Source organism: Tursiops truncatus, chromosome 13 (genome assembly GCF_011762595.2).
Source record: "Tursiops truncatus isolate mTurTru1 chromosome 13, mTurTru1.mat.Y, whole genome shotgun sequence".
NCBI classification, from domain to species: Eukaryota; Metazoa; Chordata; class Mammalia; order Artiodactyla; family Delphinidae; genus Tursiops; species Tursiops truncatus.
The window spans coordinates 64,495,908-64,520,547 of NC_047046.1; the positions used below are offsets into that span (position 1 = coordinate 64,495,908).

Genomic DNA, 24,640 nt, shown 5'->3' on the forward strand with positions numbered 1-24,640 from the left:
ATGGAATTAAGAAGAATCCAAGGCACCCAACAGAAACAGACAATCCCCTCTGAAGAAAGATAAAATCATCCTATCAAACTATTTCTACAACTTTACAAATACAAAAACTAGCAAACAATCAAAAATAGGCACATAAAGAGATAAAACTACATGAACAAGAACCACCATACACCCCTAAAACAAACAAAACTCTCCCAAAAATAATATTAATTACCAAATACAACTACGCCTACTCTACCTATGGCATAAAAGCCAAATTTTTCAAATCAAAAATTTCTCAAGGACCTGTAAACTATATAAATATAGCAGATATTTCTTTTTAAAAAGTTCTAGAAAAAAATTCTGGAACTGAAAAGTACAATAGCCAAATTTTAAAACTTGATTTAAAAAAAATAAGTAAATAAGAAAGAAAGAAAGAAAACCTCAATGAATGGGTTTAACAGCAGATTAGACTCAGCTGAAGAGAGATTTAGTGACTTGGAAATAAAGTCATAAGAAATAACCAAGAATAAAGTATAGAGAGACAACATGATGATGTTGAGAGGCATTTGTTTTCAGATTGGGGTTATTATGAGAAGGTTTACGAAGAAAGATTTATAAACATCTGCATACAAGTCATTTGCAAACATATATTTTCATTCCTCTTCAGTAAATACCTGAAAGTAAAATTGCTAGATGAGAAGAGAGGTGGATATCTGACTTCATAAGAACCTGTCAAAACTTTTCCCAAACTGGTTGTACCATTTTATACACCACAGCAATTTTTTACATAGATTTTATTTTTCAAAGCAGTTTCTGGTTCTCAGCAAAACTGAAGGTATAGAGAATCTCCATATAACCCTTGCCCCCACATATGTATACCCTTCTCCACCATCAATATCCTGCCCCAGAGTAGCATATATGTTAAAAACGATGAACCAACACTGACACATCATTATCACCTAAAGACCCCATAATATACGTTAGAGTTCACTACTGCTGTGTAATTTCTATAATTGCTATAAATTTTGACAAATGTAGTAACATGTATCCTTGATTATAGTATCATACAGAACAGTTTCATGGCCCTAAAAATCCTCTGTGCTCTGTCCATACATCCCTTCCTCCTGCCAAACCCTGGCAACTTTTTACTGTTTCCATAATTTTACCTTTTCCAAAATGTATAGTGGGAATAATACAGTATGCAGCCCTTTCAGATTGGCTTCTTTACCCACAGCAATTTCTGAAAGTACCAGTTGCTCCACATTCTCACCAACATTCAGTACTATCAGTCTTCTTAATTTTAGCTATTCTAGTTGTGTGTAGTAATAGCTCACTATAGCATTTAATTTGCATTTTCTGATGACTAATCACACTAAAACTCAATCTGCTTATTGGCCATTCATATATCTTTTTAGTGAAGTATCAATTTAAATCTTTTTTCCATTTTTAATTGGGATATTTGCCTAATTATTTTTAAATTGTAAAACATCTTTATATATTCAAGAATAAAGTCTTTTGTCAGCTATACGTTTTGGAGACATTTTCTCCCATCTGTGGCTTGACTATTCTTTTTCTGAACCGTCTCTCTTGAAGAGGCAAGATTCTTACTTTTGAAGTAGTCTAACTTATCAAGTTTGTGTTTTTTTGGCTATTGCTTTCTGTATGTTTTCTAAGTTATCTTTGCCTAAAACAAGATTGTGTGTATTTTTCTAATTTTTATGTTATATGTGAAAGTAGGAGTCAAAGTTTTTTTGTTTTGCTTGGTTTTCCCATATAATCAGCTTTTCCAGCACCATTAGTTTAAACAGTTTTCCCTTCCCAACTGAACTGTTTTGCTTTTCTCAAAACAAAACAAACAAACAAACAAAAAACAATTGACCAGAAAAGTACAGATCTATTTCTTGGCCCCCTATACTGATCCCCTGATTTATTTGTCTATACTTAGGTCAGTACCATGTTATCTTCAAAGCTGTAGCTTTACAGCACACTGTGAAGTGATATAGTGTAAGTATTCCATTTGTTCTTCCTTTTCAATTATTTCTTCAGGTATTCTAGGTTCTTTGCATTTCCATATATATTTTAGAATCAGCTTGTCAATGTCTACGAAAAAAAAACAAACAAAAAATACTCTGGTACAAATGTGATGAATTGACTCTGTAGATCAATCTGGGTAATACTGACATCTTAACAATATTGACTCTTCCAATTCATGGATATGATGTATGTCTACATTTAGGTCTTTTTTGACTTCACTGAGCAATGTTTTCTAGTTATTAATATAGAAGCTGTACACGTATTTGTTGAATTTACTAAGTATTTCATATTATTTTAAAATGGAATTTTTAAGGTTTTAGTTTCCAATTGTTTGCTACTAGTATATGATTCCTGTATAATCATCTTGCAATGTGCAACCTTGCTAAACTCACTTTTTAGTTCAAGTAGCTTTTGTATATTCCTTAGGGTCTCCTACATAAACAATCATGTTGCTGGCAAATATAGTTTTACTTTTTCTTTTCTAATCTCTATGCCTTTTATTCTTTGTTTTGCTTTACTGAACTGGCTAGGGCCTCATACAGTAGCAAACAGAAATGCTAAGACCAAACATCCTTGGCTTGTTCCTGATCACAGATGAGGTAAACCTTTAGTCTCTCATCATTAAGTGTAATGTTAGCTACAGGTTCTTCATGGATGCCCTTAACCTAGTTGAAGATGTTTCCTTCTATTCCTAGTTTGCTGAGAGTTTTTTTTTTTCCCACGAATAGATGTTGAATTTGGTCAAATGCTTTTTTGACATTTACTGAGACAATCATACGGCTTTTCTAATTTATTTTGTCAATGTGGCATATTATACTGATTTTCAAGTGTTAACAATATTGTATTCCTAAAATAAGCCCCACTTGGTTATAATGTATTATCCTGTTCTTATATTGCTGGATGAAATCTGCTAATTTTTTTAAGCTTTTTCTCCTGTATTCATGAGAAATATCAGTCTGTAATTTTTTTTTTATGGAAAGCCACTGTTAGGTTTTAGTATCAGGGTTATGCTGGCCTCATAAAACAAGTCATCCCATCTGCTTTTGAAATACACTTTATTGAAAAAATATTTGCTTCATGACGTGATGTTGAGCAAAGATAGCAGAATAGTATGCATCATATGAGTGAATACACATACAGATGTTAATATGCAAAAAATAAAAAGAGCAATCCTGGAAGATGAGATTATACGTGAATATTTTTATTATTTTTAATTTAAATTTTCAAAATGGGAAGGGCATGAAGAAAGTGAATGGGAGAAATATTTACTTCAAATTGGCTGTCTCCACCAGGAAATTTCCTGAAAAAAAAAAAAAATCAGGAGAGATGGTCTGAGGATAATCTCTAATCCCATTCTGATCATAGGTTTTCTTTTTTTTTTTTTTTTTTTTAAATAAGTTTATTTATTTATTTTTGGCTGCATTGGGTCTTTGCTGCTGTGCGCGGGCTTTCTCTAGCTTCAGCGAGCAGGGGCTACTCTTCGTTGCGGTGTGCGGGCTTCTCTTGTTGCACAGCACAGGCTCTAGGCACGTAGGCTTCAGCAGTTGCAGTACATGTGCTCAGTAGTTGTGGCTCACGGGCTCTAGAGCACAGGCAGTAGTTGTGGCACATGGGCTTAGTTGCTCCGCAGCATGTGGGATCTTCCCAGACCAGGGCTCGAACCCGTGTCCCCTGCATTTCGCAGGCGGATTCTTAACCACTGTGCCACCAGGGAAGTCCCAGGTTTTCTTAATTATTCCTCTCTCTCTCACTTCACTGTAAACAATCAAAGTAAAGAGGATTTGCAACTAGGAAAAACAATCTAAGTGTCTCATTCCTTTTGGACTGTAATAACAAACTAATACAGACTGGGTAACTTATAAACAACAGAAATTTATTTCTCACAGTTCTGGAGGCTGAGAGGCCAGATCAAGATACCTGCAGATTCAGTATTTGATGAGAGCTGGCTTCTGGGTCACAGAGATTAAGCACCTTTTTGCTATGCTATCCTATGATGGAAGGCAGCAAGGAAGTTTTCTTGGGTATCTTTTATAAGGGCATTAATTCCACTCATGAGGGCTCTGCCCTTATGATCTAATCATCCCCCAAAGACCCCATACCTTCTAACATCATCATCTTAGAGGTTAGGTTTTAAAATATGAGTTTTGGGAGGACATGAACATTCAGACTGTAGCAATGAATTAGACACACTTGCTGCATTATTTAGGGCTCTCCAGAGAAAGAGAACCAACAGGATATAAAGAAATATATACATAGAAAGTAATTTATTATAAGAGATTGGCTCCCACAATTACAGAGGCTCAAGGTGGCATTATCTGCCATCTGCAAGCTGGAGGCCCAGGAAAGCCAGCGGTGTAGTTCCAAACCCAAGTGCTGAGAAGCAGAAAAGCCCTGGTCCGAGGGCAAAAGCCCAAGAAACAGGAGTGGCAATACCGGAAGACAGAAGGAGGAGATGGATGTCTCAGATTAAGCAAGAGAAAAAATTCACCCCTCCCCCACCTTTTTGTTCTATTCATGCCCTCAATGGACTGGATGATGCTCACCTCCACTGGTGAGTATGATCTTTTTTACAAAGTCTACCTATTCAAACGCTAACTGTTTCCAGAAACACACTCACAGCCACATCCAGAAAAAATGAAATAATGTTTGACATCTGGGCATCCCTCAGCTCAACCTGTCACACAAAATTAACCATCACACTTGCCAAAGACATAAGTTAAGTGTTTAAATACTGGCAAAGGGCACAGAGTCACAGATTCAGTCTCATTAAAAGCATTTAGCATTAAAAGCATTTAAGCACTATTTGAAAGGTTTTACACCTAGAAATTTTTGTTCCATCATAAAAAACAAACAGCATTCTAACACTCACCTAATCTGTTATAATCATTAAAAAGTGAATTCATATTTCAGTACCCCAAAATTTGACATCTATCACGGGTGTGTTACAATTTTAAATAGGAAGACTCAACAAGAAGTTCACATTTGAACAAAGACTTGAAAGAAATAAGGAAGCAAGGGAAAAGTCTTCCAGGGAGAGGGACCAGCACACACAAAGGCCCTGAGGTAGGAACACACCTAGCATACTTAAAGAACAGCAAAGAGGTCAGTGGGGTTAGAATGAAATCTGCAAGAAGGAGAGTAGTAAGAGATGAGCCCAAAAAGATAACAACAAGCCTGAAAGGCCTAAAAGCTGTAACAGATTGATAAACTCAAATTCTTTTTTTTTTTTAATTATTTATTTATTTATTTTTGGCTGTGTTGGGTCTTCGTTTCTGTGCAAGGGCTTTCTCTAGTTGCGGCGAGCGGGGGCCACTCTTCATCGCGGTGCACAGGCCTCTCACTGTTGCGGCCTCTCTTGTTGCGGAGCATAGGCTCCAGACGCGCAGGCTCAGTAGTTGTGGCTCACAGGCCTAGTTGCTCCACGGCATGTGGGATCTTCCCAGACCAGGGCTCGAACCCGTGTCCCCTGCATTAGCAGGCAGATTCTCAACCACTGCGCCACCAGGGAAGCCCCAATAAATTCAAATTCTCAAAAATAGTTTTTAAAAATGTATCATGGCAAAAACAAACATATACTAAAAGCAAGTAAGTCAAAAAGCAAACTTAGAAAAAAAATGTACTTTAAATTTATGTCACAAAGGACTAACCTTTCTAATGTAAAACTCGTCCTAGAAATAGATACAATAAAGGTGCCAAAATGAGAATGAGCACAGGATATTAGCAAAAAATGTTAACAATTCTAATGTCTTTCAATAGGGGGATGATTAAATATAAACTGATATTGACCTACAACAGAATATAATGCAACTTTTAAAAACAAATGAGAAAGGATGTAGAGAAATCAAAACTCACATACACGGCTGGTGGGAATGTAAAATGAGGGAACCACTGAGGAAAAGTTTGGCAGTTACTCAAAAAGTTAAATACAGAGTTATCATATGACCTAGCAATTTTACTCCTAGATACATACCCGAGAACTGAAAACTACGTCCACACAAAATCTTGTACATGAATGCTCACAGCAGCACTATTCAGAAAGTAGAAACAACCCCAATATTTATCAACTGGATGAATGGATAAACAAAATGTGGTATATACATACTATGGAATAGTTTTCAGCAATAAAAAGGAATGAAGTACTGGGGCATGCTATAACATGGATGAACCTTGAACACATTACACTAAATAAAAGAAGCCAGATACAAAAGGCCACGCGTCATATGATTCTATTTATATGAAATGTCCGTAAAGGGCAAACCTATAGAGACAGGAAGCAGATTAGTGGTTACTGGGACAGGAGGGAGGGGGAAATGGGAAATGACTGCTAATGGGTATAGGGGTTCTCTTTGAGGTAATGAAATTCTGGAATTAGAGAGCAGTGATAGTTTCGCAACTTTTGTGAATATACTAAAAACCACTTAAATATATACTTTGAAAGGGTAAATTTTGGGGTATTTGAATTATATCTCAATAAAGTTGTTACTTAAAAGACAGAAATGAGAAAGCTCTCTGAATGCTTGTATACAGGAACTGCCAGGATAGACTGCTAACTGGAAAAAGAGGAAAATTCAAAACACTAGGTATAATTTCCAACCTTTTATATGAATACGGGGGAAATAAAAATCTAAATTCGTAATTGAATATATATGCATGAAAAATTTCAGGAAGGATACATATGAAACTAAGAATGAACAGTGGCTACTAGGGAGACAAATGAGAAGGCTGGAGAGATGGGGAACAAGGACAGCCAGGAGATTGTTCATGTACACTTTTACGTGTTTGGTATCTGAACAACATAAATGTATCACCTGTTTGAAAATGAAATTAATCAAGAACTAAAAACAGGATTATCATAAATTATAAAATCAAAATTTACTGATTAAAATCTGATGACACTGAAATAAGAATAAACAAAAACTAAATCATATTGTGGTACACTGAAAGAGTCACTGACCCCAAGTGAGAAAACCTAGGATCTGTTTCTAAGTTCTCTATTAAACTCACTCTATTAACTTCAAAAAATAACTCCTCTGGGTCTCAGTTTTCTTATTTGTAAATAAGTACATTGGGCAAGATGACCTCTAATGTCAATTCTTGCTGTAACTTTCTATGATGCTCAAAAAAAGGAATTCAAAGCAACGTTTTATTCCTGTGGAAACAAAATTTTAAATCCATTAATTGGGCTATCTTAAGTGCCAAATAATCAAGGAAAAGAGCCAAGACAGGCCAATACTTGAAAGAAACCAAAATTCTACCATGCTGAGTGTGGTGGTTTTTAAAAGATGAAAAATGTTTTAAGCCAACAGATCTTTCTTGTTTAATGTCCTTGCATAATCTTCAGAAGATTTTCATCACACAATCGCCAAAACAAAGTCAACTTTAAAAAGCCAAAATGTTGCTTCGGCTGCCATATTATCACAAGAACTTTCCACCATCTGGGCTGGAAATGTCCTAGAACAAACTACTGTTGGAGCAAGTTATTAATTTCATGTGAAGAAAACAAAGGCGCCATGACCTTGCAGTGCTCTGCTAGGGCAGAGTGGAACACTTGGATAAAGACAAAAGCCTTCATGAAATGGGTGTTAGTGTTGGCTAAGGTCAAAGTCAACGAATATGCAAGAGAAAAAACCATCCTCCTTTGACTTGCTATTGGATAAGAAACTGACAGTACTGTAAATGGAACGTAAGTTTAACAAAAACAACTGACAAGTTCAAAGGATTAAGACCAAAAATTAGAAATATCAATGTCATGCCAACAGGGAGATTCCAAAAGTGAAATGTGAGGAAAGACTACAAAGTGGTACCGTGTATTACAGATACGGTCAACAGCAGTAATGGCTAGTTTTAAAAGTCAACAAAATCGAAGACATGGTAATACTCCTCATTTATAAAAGTATTAACAATGGAACAGAAAGTGCCTGAAGGTTAGGCACCAAGAAATCTGCATTCTAGTATCAGAACTGTCATTCATTACCTTTATCAGTCACCTTATCTGTCAGCTTCATCATACATAAAAATTAATGGAGTGGATCAAATAAACTCAAATATCCATTCCATGTTTTTACGGCTTCTCAAAGAACTAATGCTATATATGTAACAGTGCATCAAATGTATAAAATATAGCCACATACCTTCTTGAAATAAAGCTCAACCAAAAAGAGGTTTTAAAAATATTCTAAAAAACCAAAAGTTAAGATAGATTGATCAGGTGGATACATAATAATAAAGCAAATATACCAAAATTGTTATGTGGGTGTCCAAATTGCAATTATGCCAGCTTAAACAAAGAACATTCATAAACAAAGAACAATCAGAGAGAAAGAGCTCTCAAGAACTAGAAATGATTGCTAAACTTTCATCGAAAGTTATGAATGGCTTTTAAATATATGAAGAGATGTTCAGCCTCACTAGTAATGAGTGAATGCATATAAAGATCACAATATGATTTCCATTTTTAGCACACGAAAAATTTTATAATACACAATATTGGCAAGGCTCTGTTAAATGTTTTTGGTGGGACTATAAATGATATACTCCCTTTAGGGAACAAGTTTTTACCAAATTTATTATATTTTTATCAAATTTTAAAATGGTCACACTTAACTCCAATTCTAAGACTTAAATGAGGACTATATCTGTATATATGCATTAAGTGAATGTATGTATATGTACTACATCCAGACAATGGAGTATTATTCAGTGCTAAAAAGAAATGAACTACTAAGCCACGAACACAGAGGAACCTTAAATGCATGTTGCTAAGTGAACGAAGCCAATCTAAAAAAGCTACAAACTGTAGGATTCCAACTATATGACACTCTAGAGAAGGTGAAAATACGGAAACAGTAAAAGGATCAGTGGGGTGACCAAGGGTTAAGGGCGTGGGAGGGATGAACAGGCAGAACACACAGGATTTTTAGGGGAGTGAAAGTACACTTATGATATTGTAATGGTGGATACATGTCATTATGCATATGTCAAAACCCACTGACTGTACAACACACTAAAAGTGAACCCTAATGTACACTATGACTTGGGCGATAATGATGTACCAATGTAGGTTCATCCACTGTAACAAATGTACCACTGTGGTGAGAAATGTTGATAGCAGGGGAGGCTATGTGTGGGAGGAAGGGTATGGGAATACTCTGTACTTCCTGCACAATTTTGCTGTGAATCTAAAATTGCTCTGAAAAATAAAGCCTTTAATTAAAAAAAAAAGAAAGAAATAGTGTCATATTATTTAGAAATACATATAAAGGTAAGATAAGGGTAAAGATTTATATAAACCACCAGAATAGTCAAAAACAAAAAATGACTGTCTCTGGAGAGCAAAGGGATATAGGACAAGGAGATTTGTTCTCATCATAAGCCCTTTGTGCTATTTGATTGTCTTCCCAAACCATGTGCATACATACGTTACAATTTAAAATAATTGCATCAGCATTAATGACTAGCATGAAATATCCAAAGGTAATGCAATCTAGACTGTGCCCAAAAAAGAAATCACTCTGTAAAGAATTAACTTATATAAGTAACACAAAAAATTAAAAAGGAAAAGAAAATCAATTGTTTGACTGTTGGTAGAATTAAAAGTTGTAGTTATTAGTATCAAACCACCTCATTCATATTTTGCTATACGTGTATTAATAACAGCAAAAGAAATTAACAAAAGCATCCTGTACCAGTCTTGCTTTCATAAGAGTAGAAATTCTTTGAAGGCAGAGATTCAACATTTTCAGGGCTGAGCTACCTAAGACTCTTGCAAACTGACCTTAGGAAAGTCACTTCCTTTCTCTCTACTTCAGTGCCATTATACATAAAATGAAAATGTATAAAATAAGCTTAATTCTAGTTCTAAAAAATTCAATGATTATACGCCTCTAAACAGTCCACAACTTACAAGGAAACATGCAAACACAGGCAAAATGACAGTCAGGATTCAGGACTCTGCTGTAGCTGCTGCTAATCTCTCACACCTAATGCCAGCCTAGAACCAGTCCTCCAAAGCAGTCAGAGAAGCTCCTCCAAGCAGCCTGACCCAACAGGAACTTACTTCGGTTCCCACACAAACTATTCAGCCTTGTTCTTTTGAATCTCAGACATGCTGCGTCCTATGACCACTATACTTGTTAATGACCAAGTGCTATTACTTTTTACTGAGAAGTTTAAAATAGGAAAATTGACTCAGAAGCAAACATATTGTTTTTCTTAAGTACTTAGTATGTGTAAAGCAACACAGTTTTATAATCATAAAGCATTTTAAAATTTATAAAAGCATTTTCCAGTGCATTACTTTGGTCTTCAACGCAATCCTAAGCAACAGATTAGGCAGTGAGAGCGCTAGACACACCTCATCCCAGGATGAGATGCTCCCTCTCAGCTGCAGGCCCCTCTACTGCAGCTCAGGACATGGTGTATTAAACTAACAACTTGCCTGGCTGTTCCTTCAATGGCTACATGAGTTGATCTCCAAACCCAAGCACTTCAATCTCCACATCTAAACTATTAAACAACTGAACCAGACGTGTTCAAATGTCTTTTCCAAGCGACAGTCTATGATCTACGAACCCCAATTTTAAAATGAGAAAACTGAGGCCTGGAGTGACAATGCTGATGAGTGGTAATGCTAGGATTCAAACACTACCTTCTGGATGCAGAATTAGTGGTGTTTTTTCCTAATACATAATGTCTCCTACACTTCTTGACAACACTCAATAATGCAATTATGAACAATCTGAGCACATAGTTTATAATATCAACATTTGTGGTACTGGATACATCTCAGTCAGATTTCTTCAATAAACCTGGTAAAGGCTTACATATTAAAATTTTTTAACCGGGATTTTTTTCCCAGAGGCACCAGAAATCAATTTTCAAACTAATAAGCTATTGTGAACTTAATTCTGTTTTGGTATTTGAAAATGCTATCATCTTTAATTCAGTGCTTGTAATGTCTTAAACATCTAATTCAATCAGAAAGCTACACCAGATATTTACTTTACAGCACCTAAAACTTAAATGCTGACTTGTTTTAGCTACCCACTCTGCTGAGGCTGGATTTGAGAAGAGTCTGGGTATCAACATGCAGGGCCGTACAAAGACATTTTCCCAACAGTTAGGCCGTTCACTGCCAACGTGGGTCTCTCCAGTTCCTTCACTCTCAAAAACTTGCAGACTTCATAAAGAAACTGTTTATGGCTCTTCAGGTTCTTGAACCACCTACTTCACCATTGCCACCAAAAGTTTTCAATATTCAGATTTTCCAAAGTATAACATCTAAGCCAATACCAACAACTATGGGTCGAATAAATGTGTATTTCATTACATTTCATAAATCCAGTAAAGTTAATTTTACCAATAAGATTCTTAATCAGTTTCATCCCTCCCCAAATACATCCAAAATGGATTTCAGAGAACTAGCTCTAAAATATATATATTATGTTCTTTAATATCTTAATAAAGAGAACCCTAAACCTAATCAAACATTTAGTCCTTTTAACATTCAAGTCTTTACTCCATCAAACCACATAGCTTCTCCAGCCCTAGTCTCCCACAAACCCTCCCCTCTAATCAAACGAATACACTTGTGATTCTCCAAACACATTAGACGCATCCAAGAGGTCCCTATGCAGCTCCTTTCTGCCTCCTTGAAGACCTGGCCGCTGCTCATCACTACAGCTCCCAATGACTGCAGCATGGATCAGTTGTTCCTCTTACTGGGCTATCTTTCTACGCATCTATCCATCTCTAAGCTCTTCCAAAGTCATACCTTTCTTTGCCCAGGGCCCAGTACCGTAAATACACATAGTTTAGTATATTCATAACATATGTTTTCGTGGATGAACTTAATGAAAAGGAAATTATTATATTGTGAAGGGATCATCTGGGAGACTACTGAGATACAATGCTGACTGTCCATCCCTAAACTAAATGGCTCCAGACTAGTCAGCATTTATAGCTAATTAATATACCATTTCCTTAAATATTGTCAGATGTACTTTCTCAGTGTTTCGGTTTCTAGTAGCCTCTTTCCACTGCTAAGGTCTATAAGATACCTAGTGTTTATAATATAATGTACCAACTGCAAGGGGCTTTGAGCCACTATATCTGCAATGGAATATGCCTTAGCACACTACTGTGTTTCCATATAGACCAGATGATGAGAAACAAACAAAATATTTAAGCACATTGAATAGGTTGTGCTCCCACGGATTTACTCATTCAACAAATATTTTTTGAGTCTTCCACTTGCCAGGCTAACCTGAGTACTAAGGGGACAGCAGTGAGCAAAACAAATGTTAACGCAGGAAGAGCCCTTGTTTTCATGTAGCTTTCATTCCAATTTCGTATGAAAAGCAGTGATACGAGCTTCCCTAGTGGCACAGTCGTTAAGAATCTGCCTGCCAGTACAGGGGACACGGGTTCGAGCCCTGGTCCGGGAAGATCCCACATGCCACAGAGCAACTAAGCCCATGCGCCACAACTACTGAGCCTGCACTCTAGAGCCCACAAGCCACAACTACTGAGCCCGACTACTGCAACTACTGAAGCCCACGCGCCTAGAGCCTGCTCTGCAACAAGAGAAGCCACTGCAATGAGAAGTCCACGCACCACAACGAAGAGCAGCCCCTGCTCGCTGCAACTAGAGAAAGCCCGCGCGTAGCAACGAAGACCCAATGCAGCCAAAAATGAATAAATTAATTAATTAGAAGCAGTGATAAGTATTAGGACAAAAAAATAAAGCATGATAAAAGGACAGAAAGGGACTTCCCTGGTGGTCCAAAGGCTAGGACTCCACACTCCCAATGCAGGGGCCCAGGTTCATTCCCTGTCAGGGAACTAGATCCCACATGCTGCAGCTAAGGATCCTGCATGCTGCAACTAAGACCAGGCACAGCCAAATAAATAAATAAATATTTTTTTAAAAAATGGACAGAAAATGAGAAGCGTGCTATTTTAGGGTAGTCAGAGGGGCTGTTTCTAAGAAGCAGAACTTTGAGCAGAAGGAAGCTTGAAGGAGGTCAGGACAAGAGCCATGCAGATGTCTGAAGAGAGATATGCAAGGCAGCAGAAGGAAGGTCGAAGGCCTTGAAGACAGCAGTGGGTTGGCATGTTCCAAATTAGCAAGGACACCAGCGTTACTGAAGCAGAATGAGTAACATGGACAAGGTCAGCAGATGACATCAGATACCCCTGCACCGAAGCAGCAAAGTCCCACTACACAGACATACACACACTCCTGGAAAAGGCGGTGAAGGCAATCCAGTTTGAATATGGTATCTTTATCAATATATAACATGAAAAAACTAAAGTTTCTTAAATTATAGAATTAAAAAATCTGCCCACCAGGGCCAGGCTGAGAATTAAGCCGTCTCAATCCTCCTTACTGAGCTCACAGGTGGATAAAGGAGAAGACACATAAATGGATCTCAGAGGAAGGGGCTGGAGCCCACAGAAAGGCCCACTCTAAGCAGACCTCTCAGGACGTGTCCAGAGTGAGGGCACAGAGGCAAGGAGTAGGGCCTGTTCTTCACAATGGCATCATTGTAAACAGCTAAGAGTGATAGCTTTGACAAAAACAATAGCAACGAACAGAGACAAAAAGACAAGGAAAGACATCCAGTTCAAGTTCTCAAAATAAACTCTATTTCATAATAAAAAAGCATCATAAGCAGTCCTCAAAATGTAAGTATTAGGCCCATACAAGGTAACTGCTTATGCTGCTAGGGCCCCACCTAAACTCCATCACTGGGAAGAATCACGGGGTCTCATTCAACCCTCACGGTAACACTGAAAGAAGCAAACCAGTGTCACAAATTCTAAGTGTGTGCTTTCAACCCTGGCCTGCCGACCATGTTCCATTACACTCTCCATTAGTATCTTGAGGGACATACCTTTATTGTACCTTATTCCTCTCTCATTCAACTCCTTGAGATCAAGAAGGTATAACAATTAAAGACAAGGTTTTACTTTTGGAAGACATTTCAATTCTACTGGATCAACCCAATATACACTAAAAAATGTCAAGTCACAAGACGGTGCCTGACTTAATCTTTCTTTTAAATACATATATAAACGCTGAGAGGTGTGGTGTTAAGGAAGGATTCCTGGAAGGTGTGTAATTTGAATCTGTCTTTGAAGACTAACACCTCAGAGAATTAATATTTTATCAAGAAATCCAAACTGAGAAGCAGTATCCACTTACTACTTAAAGGTCCATTTTCATTACAAATGAATTCCTACAAATTCTGGGAGTTTAAGCTTCCACAGTTGATCCTGTTCTCTTAATGATGAAGTATCAGTTAAAATGTATAGATTTCTAAATGTCTATCTACCTCTGTTCTTGGTAATCATTTGCTTTCAATATTAATAGAGTGATTTCATAGTCTCAAACAAAACGTTTAAGCTAGTTTTGCATTACCCACGATGGCGATTAAAATTAGTTTCCTCTTGCTGTTCACCCGCTAATGTAGCATTGGCATGCCAATGTTAAACCTCAACGTTTATAGCGAGACTGATGATAGTCAGGTGTGTCTAGACCATCCTCAGTTTTCACAGGTTAACATTCCTCCTTAAATTATAAGCTGATTGGTAACCCTGCACTATGGTTATAGTAGATGAAACATTTAAAGAGTAGGTTGGTTTCACATGGAAACTGTTACCAAGACAAACCTTTTTGTAGGATGGAGTTCCAAGAACATTAAATCATAAGAAATTGTTTCAGCAGCTGGTTAAAGCTGAGTGTACATAATACAAGACATCTGGTTGTCTGTGCATTTTCAGTTCATTTAAAAAGTATAAACACATAAAACACTAAAATGTTTGATTTATTACAACACTGCTTCCTCCCCAAGAGTGTTTAAGTGGCTGGTCTATTTACTGTATTCACTCACAGCTTATTTACTATCTAAAGGGATTTATCATTTCCATCCCCCTTAACTTTACCATGACATTTTATCAACAACAACAACAACAAAAGGCACTCATTCAGGATATATACAAAATTGCTGGTATTTGGTAACAACAAATGTAATAGAGGTAGTGTTACTTTTAAAATTAAATCAGGAACACATGAAGCACCACACATACTGTGATATGCAAATAGCAGGCAATATATGTGTTCCCCTTCCCACATCTGACCATAAGTAACAGAAAGCTAATAGCCACAGTGGCTTAACCAAAATAACTGTTTGCTCTTTTCACATAAGGAGAAATCCAAAGATAAGCCATCTAGGGTTGGTGTAATGGTTCTATAACTTTATCAGTATCCCACACTGCTGGGACACTGTTCTTCGTGTGTGGCGCCCATCTTCATAGTTTCAACATGGCCCAAACACTGCCTCCACATCCAGGAAGGAAGAGAAGGTCCAAGGGCAACGGGCTGAAGGTACATGCTCTGCAAGTTCATGACTTCTGCTTACGTGTAATTGGCTCAAACTGTGTCACAGAGCCATATTTAGTTCCCAAAGTGCCTGAAAACTAAGCTGGGCACACCCTGCCCCCAAAAATATTGGAGAGGAAGGGGAGAAAGGATACCAGGCATGCAAAGAGCTGTGTCTGTCACAAGAGTTCAACTTGCCTGGGACACTTTTCCCGTGCCCGTCCCTGTCAGTGATTCCTCAGTTGTCTCAGCCCTACCTTCCAGGCTGCACGTCACCAGACCAAATCACAACAGGCTTTGGTGGCTCTCATTCCTAAATCTATATTACAATTTTGGATGCTGCACTTGTGCACAACAGAGGCCAGGAGCATGTTTTCTCACAAATACCTGTCTTTCCTTTTTGGGCCACAGGCAAGTGGCACATTTCCAACGATATCCCCACATAGACTGAGATTCTGTGATGATAAATCTTAAAAATCTACTTTTTTATTTCAAAAAATAATTCCTTTAAAATATGCATTCTCAGGAATTCCCTGGTGGTCCAGTGGTTAGGACTCCAAGCTTCCACTGCAAGGGGCATGGGTTTGATCCCTGGTCGGGGAACTCAGATCCCGCATGCTGTGCAGTGTGGCCAAAAATTAAAAAATAAATAAAATAGAATATGCATTCTCGATGCGGGGGTCGAGATCACCCTCAAGAGGGTGAAAATTCGTTCTTAAGAGGTGAAAAACTTCATAGATATTATAATGATGTGTGGCCCTCAAAAAGGCCATAGCACAATACACAGATATTCAGTGTATCTGGAGTATTCAAATTTCATTAGGACTTCAGAGAGGCAATTAAGAAAAAAAGGTTGAGAGTAACTGCTTTAAAAGTAACAGACATTTTGAATCACACAGAGACTGCATTCAGCTGTAGTGACAGAAATCTAGTTGTAACAGTGTAAACAAATAAGGGTCTAGTTTCCTCACATGAGAATTCCAAGGGTGGGGTATGGGGTAGGGGGAGGAGGTGTAGTAGTTGATGACTTTGGTTCAGCAGCTCAATGACATCAAAGCAGAATTTTCTCTGAGTCTCTTAGCTCTTGGTGCCAAGATGTTCAACACAACTCTAAAGAGACCCTGTCCACATTCCAGAAAGCAGGAAAGTGGGCTCTCACAAACAAAAATATACGTATGCCTCCTAGATGAGTCAGGTCCCCTTAAAGAGCTGCACCCATAAGTTTCATTTGAGGACTTCCCCCCCACATCTCACTGACCACACATAGCTTCAAGAAAGGCTAGAAATGGAAATCTGACCTCTCCAAAAAAGGCCAGATATAGCAATAAAATCAGGAAGCAAGGAAGAAGGGGAGAACAAATAACGGGTGGAAAACTACCTGCATCTACCACATATATACTAGATTTAACTGTTTCCCTCTCAAACCCTTGTTTACAGAGATTAATTCTGTGCCTATCATATGCTCAGTATTGCTAAAGAGCTTATTTTCCCCTCAACAACATAAAATTCTTGTGTTGATGACAGGTCGTCAGAGTCTAAATATTAGGCAAGAGAGATAGAAGAAGCCCATGGATGTACACGGAGGCATACATAAAAAGCATACATGAAAGTACTACACCACAACCCACAAACTCTTCAACATGATCAATTACCATCTTCAATATACAAAGAAGATAAAACTAATCCTGGCTTAGCCAGAACTTACAAGAGTGGAATATCAGTGATTAACTGCATCAAACAGCACAGCAATTCTTCCAAAAGATCTTCTGAGTCAGAACCTGGTAAGACACATAAAACGTTTTTGAACAAAGTGTAAAACAGAATTCGGTTGTTCAGCTCATAATTTGTTTTTTTTTTTTTTTTGGCCACGCCATGTGGCATGCAGCTCCCCAACCCAGGATCGAACCCGGGCCCCCTGCAGTGGAAGCACAGAGTCTTAACCAGTAGACCACCAGGGAAGTCCCTAGAATTCAGTTATTTAGAAGTTTAGTTTTCATTCCTAATGAAAATAAGAATAATTATTATTACAGAAACTCGAACACTAATGTTGACCTCTGAATAAAATCTATGTCATGAAGCAAGTCAGCATCTATTATAATCTTCATCTAGTAGAGGAATTTTTTTTTTTTTTTTTTTTTTTTTTTGTGGTACACGGGCCTCTCACTGCAGTGGCCTCTCCCGTTGCGGAGCACAGGCTCCGGACGCACAGGCCCAGCGGCCATGGCTCACGGGCCCAGCCGCTCCACGGCATGTGGGATCTTCACGTACCGGGGCACGAACCCGTGTCCCCTGCATCAGCAGGTGGACTCTCAACCATTGCGCCACCAGGGAAGCCCTAGTAGAGGAATTTTGATCACCAGCTATTTATTCTATCTCTTTTAATGCTTGAAGGTTAACTATGGCTTCTGTAGGCAAGTAGTTTTCAAGTTTCTTATACCGCACTATGTTTTTTCAAATAAAATCTGATACTAAAGTCAAATAGATAAAATAGATACAAATTCAAGCTGCTCCAGCCGCTCTGTTTGAATCAGGACTAGACTATCTGCACCTTCTCCCCCAACGAATATCTGACCTGACCCTTGATCTCCTTGATGAGCCTCAAAGTGCCTTCTCTGAACCCATGGAGCCCCACCAATCACAGAATGAAACCCGCTAAGAGGCCAACCACCTCTTTACAAAGAGCCAAAGACAAAGAGCCAAAGACTTTCCCAAGTCACAGAATAAGTAAGCAGCGAAGGTAGGTTACAAATTACTGTTCCAATAGAAATGCTCCTCTGTCCCAAACGTCTCTAAGCCAAGTGACCTTCTAACTTCCAAAGCCAATCAGGATCTCATGTGGCTCCTGGCTTTGGACATTACTGACACCTACTCCTTCATGAAGTTCTTTCTTCTCTCAGTCCCTATGCCTTCTTTCTAACCTACTACTTTTCCTATTCATTCCCAGTATCTGCTACCTCAGAATGCCTTTCAACATTGACATGTTCCCCCAGAATTCCACCACCGGGTTTCTTCTCTTCATGTCTCACTCCCTGTGTTCTCCCTTCATCAACCATCACTTACACGCTGGTGATTCCTAAGTCTATGGTTTTCCTCTCAGCCTCTCCACTGCACGTCATATTTTTATATCTACTTACCTCCCGGCCACCTCCACCTAGATACTTCACTGGTACCTCAACCTCAACACACTCAAAACTGAACTCCTCTTTCCCAACACTTCAAATCCAGTTCTTTATTCTTTATTGTCCTTTTTGGTGACTACATCAGTAACCCAAGCCCCAAACCCAGATGATTCTCTCCTACTCATCTTTTTATAACCAATCAGTCTCTAGGTCCTCTCAATTACACAGTCTGCCCCTCTGATATTTCCTCTTTCCTTAACTCCTTGTCATTCTTTCATTCATTATGTCATCATTTTAAACAAATTTACTAAATTAAAACTCATTCTGGAACTTCTTTAAACCTTCTTAACTAGTATTCCTACCTCTAATTTTACTCCTCTCCAATCCAAACCCCAGATCGCTATCAGAGGGAGCTAACTAAATTCCATCCTTTCATTCTCCTGGCTTAGATCTTGTCAATTGCTTTAAGCTGATTACTACACATCAGAAAAAACTCAAAGCCCCAAACTACAGTATGTCAGACCCTGCAAGATACAAGCCCTGAATCCCTTTCTATCTTTATCTCCCGCCATTACTCCCTTCGTGATTTATATTCCTGCAGTGCCAAGCTGCCTAATACATGCCGTATCATGCCTCCTACAATTACATTCTCTCTTCCTGGAATGCCCAAAAAACCTGATTTTGTTTTTTTTTTTTTTAAAGCCCAACTTTATCTACCTGAACCATCCTCAGTCTTCATCTCCTCCATAAAATCCAACTCTCTTGCCTCACCCTGAATAAAAATAATCACCTACACAGCATCTATGCCTTGTGCATCTGTCTGTTATTATAAATGTTGGTTGCACTATCTTAGTTTCTGACTACATGTAAAGCTGGCCCCTATTAGACTTTGTCCTTCTTCAGGGTGATGACTGACAAAGAACTTGGCACATGATACACACTCAATACGTGTTCACTGAAGTGAACACAGGCATCTAAGTCCAAATCTAGTGGTTACTTCCAAAACATCAAAGCACTTGGAATCTCAAAACGAAGTTTAGCAATTCTGTTTTTCTAGACCACAGTATCACCTGGTATCATTAGAAAGTATGAAGAAATTCCTTCCTCCCTTGCCAAAAATAGAACTGGCACAGTAGCCCTCTGAGAGGTCAGTGCAAAGCTCGAAGAGATTACTCCTTCACGCTGAAGACACGAATCAATGCTAAAAAGAATACACAGCAAGAATCAAGTTCAATAACCACATTAAATCTCATTCTAGAAGTGGTAGGCTTATAGCTCAACTAGTGAAGAAAGTCAGGACAAGATATAACTAAATCTCTCTCTGCCAAAGCTGTCCAACAGGATCACCTTACAATGCAGGGGACGCGGGTTCGATCCCTGGTCAGGGAATTAAGATCCCACATGCCGCCGGGCAACTAAAGCCCGTGTGCCACAACTACTGAGCTCTCGCACCTCAACTAGAGCTCACGTGCCGCAAACTACAGAGCCCTCACGCTCTGGAACGTGTGCGCCACAACTAGAGAAGAGAAAACCCACACACCACCACTAGAGAGACGCCCGCACACCACAACAAAGAGCCCGCGCACCGCAACAATAAAAGATCCCACGTGCCACAACTAAGACCCGACGCAGCCTAAAATAAATAAATAAATAATAAATACATCTTAAAAAAAAAAAAGCTGTCCAACATAACCCAAACGAGTTAACAACCGGTTCCAACAAGTTGGTTTGTTGGCATATAATACATAATACTTATTTGCTGAACTGTCATTCCTTGGCTTACCCCAGAGAATGTGGTGACCCAGACCCAGCAAGAACATTTAAAGTCACTCACTGATTCCCTAAAGAACATTTTAGACCAAATAAATTAGCCAGTTTAATAATATACCCCTGGTTCAGCCAAGCAGCCAGCACAAGGTTTTTTTTTTAATACTTATTTATTTGGCTGCGTCAGGTCTTAGCTGCGGCATGTGGGATCTTTCGTTGCGATGCGCAGGCTTTTCTCTAGTTGTGGCACATGGGCTTCTCTCTAGTTGTGGCACGCAGGCTCCAGAGCACAAGGGCTCTGTACTTGTGGCACACGGGCTCTCTAGTTGTGGCACGCAGGCTCAGTAGTTGTGGCACGCGCGTTCTACATACTCAGTAGATCCCACAGTATGTGGAATTTTAGTTCCCGATCAAGGATCGAACCAGCGTCCCCTGCATTGCAAGACGGATTCTTAACCGGACCTTAACTGGACCACCAGGGAAGTCCCCAGCACAAGTGTTTTAATTACAGACGGTGAGGGAACAAGTACTCAGGACACACAGATGGTGCTTGATTGGATTTTTTTCCTTCCGGGGTATAAACACATCTAATTTTCAAATCTTAAAATGGCGACAAGGATCCTCTCTTTGGTTCCATGTGCCATTCACATCATGACCTCAGCCAAGTTTACAGCTAGTTAATTAAGGAGTACATACACAGCTTCGTTATCAATGTAATACAATACTAATGAAAATAATGATAAATCCATTTCATACAAGTAAAGAGTAGCATTTCAAGGCCAAAGTTCTAACAAAACTAAAGGCAAGAATAAGCAAATTCCAGGTGAAATCTCTGACAACTTCCATTTACTAAAGCAAAAACATTCTTCCATAATACTATATTCTTATTTCTGGGGCTAATCTAGAAGCAAATAATTTCAGAGCAAGTGAAGAGTGACTGCTTAGCAGGTTTTACATTAAGCAAGTCACTCATATTGCATTAGTTTCCAAGCAGCATTTATATCACTTAGCTTTCATGTGAGGCCAAATATCTTCCTTAGTTTCAATAAAAACAAGTAAATATAAAACTCACCTGCCAAAAATTATTCATGCATTTCTCACAGGAAAGAGAATCTTAAAAGTCCTTGAAATTTGCAGGTTCATGACAAAGTAAACTGATGTTCTTTGAGTAAAGAAATTTGCAGAGATTCAGCGTGTTTACTGTGTTGTGAACTTTTATAACCTAGAGCTGTTTTTTTAATCTCTTAAAGGGTTTTTAACTGCCTCTATATCTCCAGTTAAATATTTTAATATTTTAAATCATGAGCATTCCATTCTCTCTAGCTCACATTAATCTTAACAATAACCCTTAAGGAGCAGGTATGATCATCATCACTTTACAGATGGGAAATCAAGGCTCAGAGAGGTTAGCTTACTTAGAGTAAGTGGCAGAATTCAGATTTAACCAAATTCAGACTTCCAAAGGAGAAAAAAAAAAACACCTTACAAATTACTTCTATAAAGACCTGTTTCTACAAGCTCGGAAAAAAATCCAGTCAACCAATCCATGTTTCACTGAAGACCCTAAATACAAATACCTGGTAAGTGAGTACTCTGAGCCCCGTTAGGGGGCAGATTGGAAATACCACATATTGGTAATACCACATATTACTTTACCACATATTACTTTATTATTATAAATACCACTATAAATACCACTATAATAACTATTATAAATACCACATATTACTTTACACGTCAAGGTGACAGCCTACACATTCGCCTACACATTCATCAACACATACTCAAGTTCTTGACTTAAATATCCAATTTACAAATAATCTCAAACAACTAATAAATACAGACTCTTATTACGAATAGTTTGCTGATCAACGTCACTGAAATCCCACCCCTATCCCTGAGGTTCTCCCATTTTAAAGCCCAAATGCTACTTCCCGGGTCCCTATGAGCGTCAGCAGAGAAAGGTGCAAAGAAAGAGAAAGAAAGACAAGATTTATGGTCCCTCACAGCTCTAATAAATCTACACCTGAAACTAAGCTGTGGCCAGTCCCTGTTAGTGCTTTCTGCTCGGCACCCATTCAGAATCACGGACTAAGATTCAACTCTCTTATTTTGGCCTTAGGGAGACAACCAGAGATAATAAAATACTGTCATAACCAAACGCCTTCCATCAGAGTTGGGGGGAGGAGGGGTGGGGAAGAGAGAGAAAAGAAAAATTTTTTAAGCACTCATTCGAGGAAGGGGAAAAAACAGCACTGAAGGAAAACAAAGCAGCAGCCAGAAAAAAGAAACATATGGGTCAATTAAATCAGGTTACACGTAGTTATTAGAAGGAATATTAAAAGACAGAGCTAATCATTGTTTTCCTTGCATTCAGAAAGTCAAACTGTCAGTTTCTCAATGCTGCCCAATACTGTGCTAATACAGGTACTTAAAACTTAAGAATTAACAGAGCTACACTGCAAAGAGTGCCTGAAAGTTCAGAGCAAAAGACTTCCTTAAGATGAAGACACATAGCTAGATTATACTTACTATAAACTTCTACTCAGAAAAAACATGACAGAGTCTAGGTTACTGTCTATTTTAACTGTGAAGCTAATACTGGGATTATTCTAACGTATTAAAAATCATATTTAAATGTCTAATTAGCAAAATCAAATATGCCTCCATTAATTAATTAAGGAAAAGCAAATGGATTCAGTCTTTTCTAAAAATAAAACTGGTCCACATTTCCATGCATTACAATATTTATAAACCTGTGTCGCACAACCATTCCAATAAAATCTGCAATAATTTTGGTCAACTGCTATTACTGCAGTCGAACAGAAATGTTTCTAATTACCCTCAAGGATAATATACTCTATGAGGTTTCATTATAAAATGTGCCAATTAGTAAAATTTAATTCATTTTGTTCCACTGATTACATAAAAGAAAGAAGGGGAGAGAAAGAAATATCACGAATCACACTATCACCTATTAAATAACCAAAGAACAAGTCAGGAGTCCCTAGAAGCACTTTATTCTTCTGCAAAGTCAGATTACAAATCTTATATGCTAAATATTTTGAAAGAATAAATCTGCGCTTTCTTTTTTCTCTGAGTCACATTGTTCAACTATCGTGGAGTTTTTTGGGGGGGTTTTGCATTATTTATCTATAACTAATGAGATTAAACTATTAAGTTTTATATTAAGACAAAAATAAAACCAAAATCACTCACCTCCCCCCACAATACAATTTCTGGTTCACCTGCTGAGCAACAGCGGCCCCAGGCCCTAGGGACCAGCTCAGGCGGAGGAAAGAGCAGTAAAGCCCTGCCATCATGGGAGCCAAAGCACCTCGGCCGTCAGAAAAAATCAAAGCTACTTTCAAAGGAGAGAGATTTACCTCCACTGCATTTAGTAAAACAAATACACCACGGACTGGGAAGGTAATTCCAAACAGTTTCGAAAAGGTTTTAAGCCAGGGGGGAATAAAAAGGAAATTGGTTGTGTTGAAGAGGTGTGATTAAAGATTTTTTTCCCCATAAATTTCCATCTCATGTAATTTTTTTCTTCTGTTTGTTTTGGTCTCTCACAAATTATAAGTTTTCTCACCTGTATGGGATCCCTGACTCCCCATCTACCAGCTAGAGGGAGACAAATGGCACAGCCTGCCACGGGGTGGTTCCCACAGGTGGGCTGTGAGCTGCTTCATCGAGGGGCATCTAAATGTCCGTTTCTATAAGTCTTTCCCTGTTTTGGGTTCATTTTCTCCAGAAGAGTATCCGCTCGTCTTCTGGCAGGAAAGAAAGTGGGGTGGGTAAAACCCCAGTGCCAGCATTCCAGAAGCCAAGTCAAGATGCCTCACTCTTCCACTTTGTAGCCTTTTCTCTTAACGCTATTCTCGGTACACCACTGCCTCCACTGTGCCCAAGAGCTCACTGAGGGAGGCCCCATCGGTCCAGCCTCTACAGAGAGCAGATTTTAGTACTAAACTGGGGAAGGGGCGGTCCCATGACTGTACATGACAGGGGAGATATCTTTCCATCAATCCCCCTGGTTGTCTGCCTTCAGAGACACCTGGCACTTCCAATTCCTAAGCATCTCCGGGATTCTGCAGCAAGAACTGGCTTTTCTCTGAAGTTCTCCAACCCTGAAGGCATTTAGCTCCCAGCTTTCACTGGTCAGTTTAATTCAGCATTACTCAGTTTTCCAACTTGCAAAATGTTACTAATATTGTGGAGACTTCCCTGGCGGTCCAGCGGTTCAGACTTTGCCTTCCAACGCAGGGGGTGCGGGTTCGATCCCTGATTGGGGAGCTAAGATCCCACATGCCTCACAGCCAAAAAAACAAAACATAAAACAGAAGCAGTA

General features: G+C 38.6%; 1 protein-coding gene across 2 annotated transcripts in view; it reads right to left on the bottom strand.

Moving 5' to 3' along the window:
- Positions 1-24,640, bottom strand: part of DYM (dymeclin) — a 372,239-nt gene that overhangs the window by 282,545 nt on the left and 65,054 nt on the right. For both annotated transcript variants that reach the window (XM_073790708.1, XM_019937032.3), the window contains exon 6: positions 17,106-17,178. In XM_073790708.1, the coding sequence (XP_073646809.1) occupies positions 17,106-17,178 (73 nt within the window). The remainder of the gene's footprint in view (positions 1-17,105; positions 17,179-24,640) is intronic.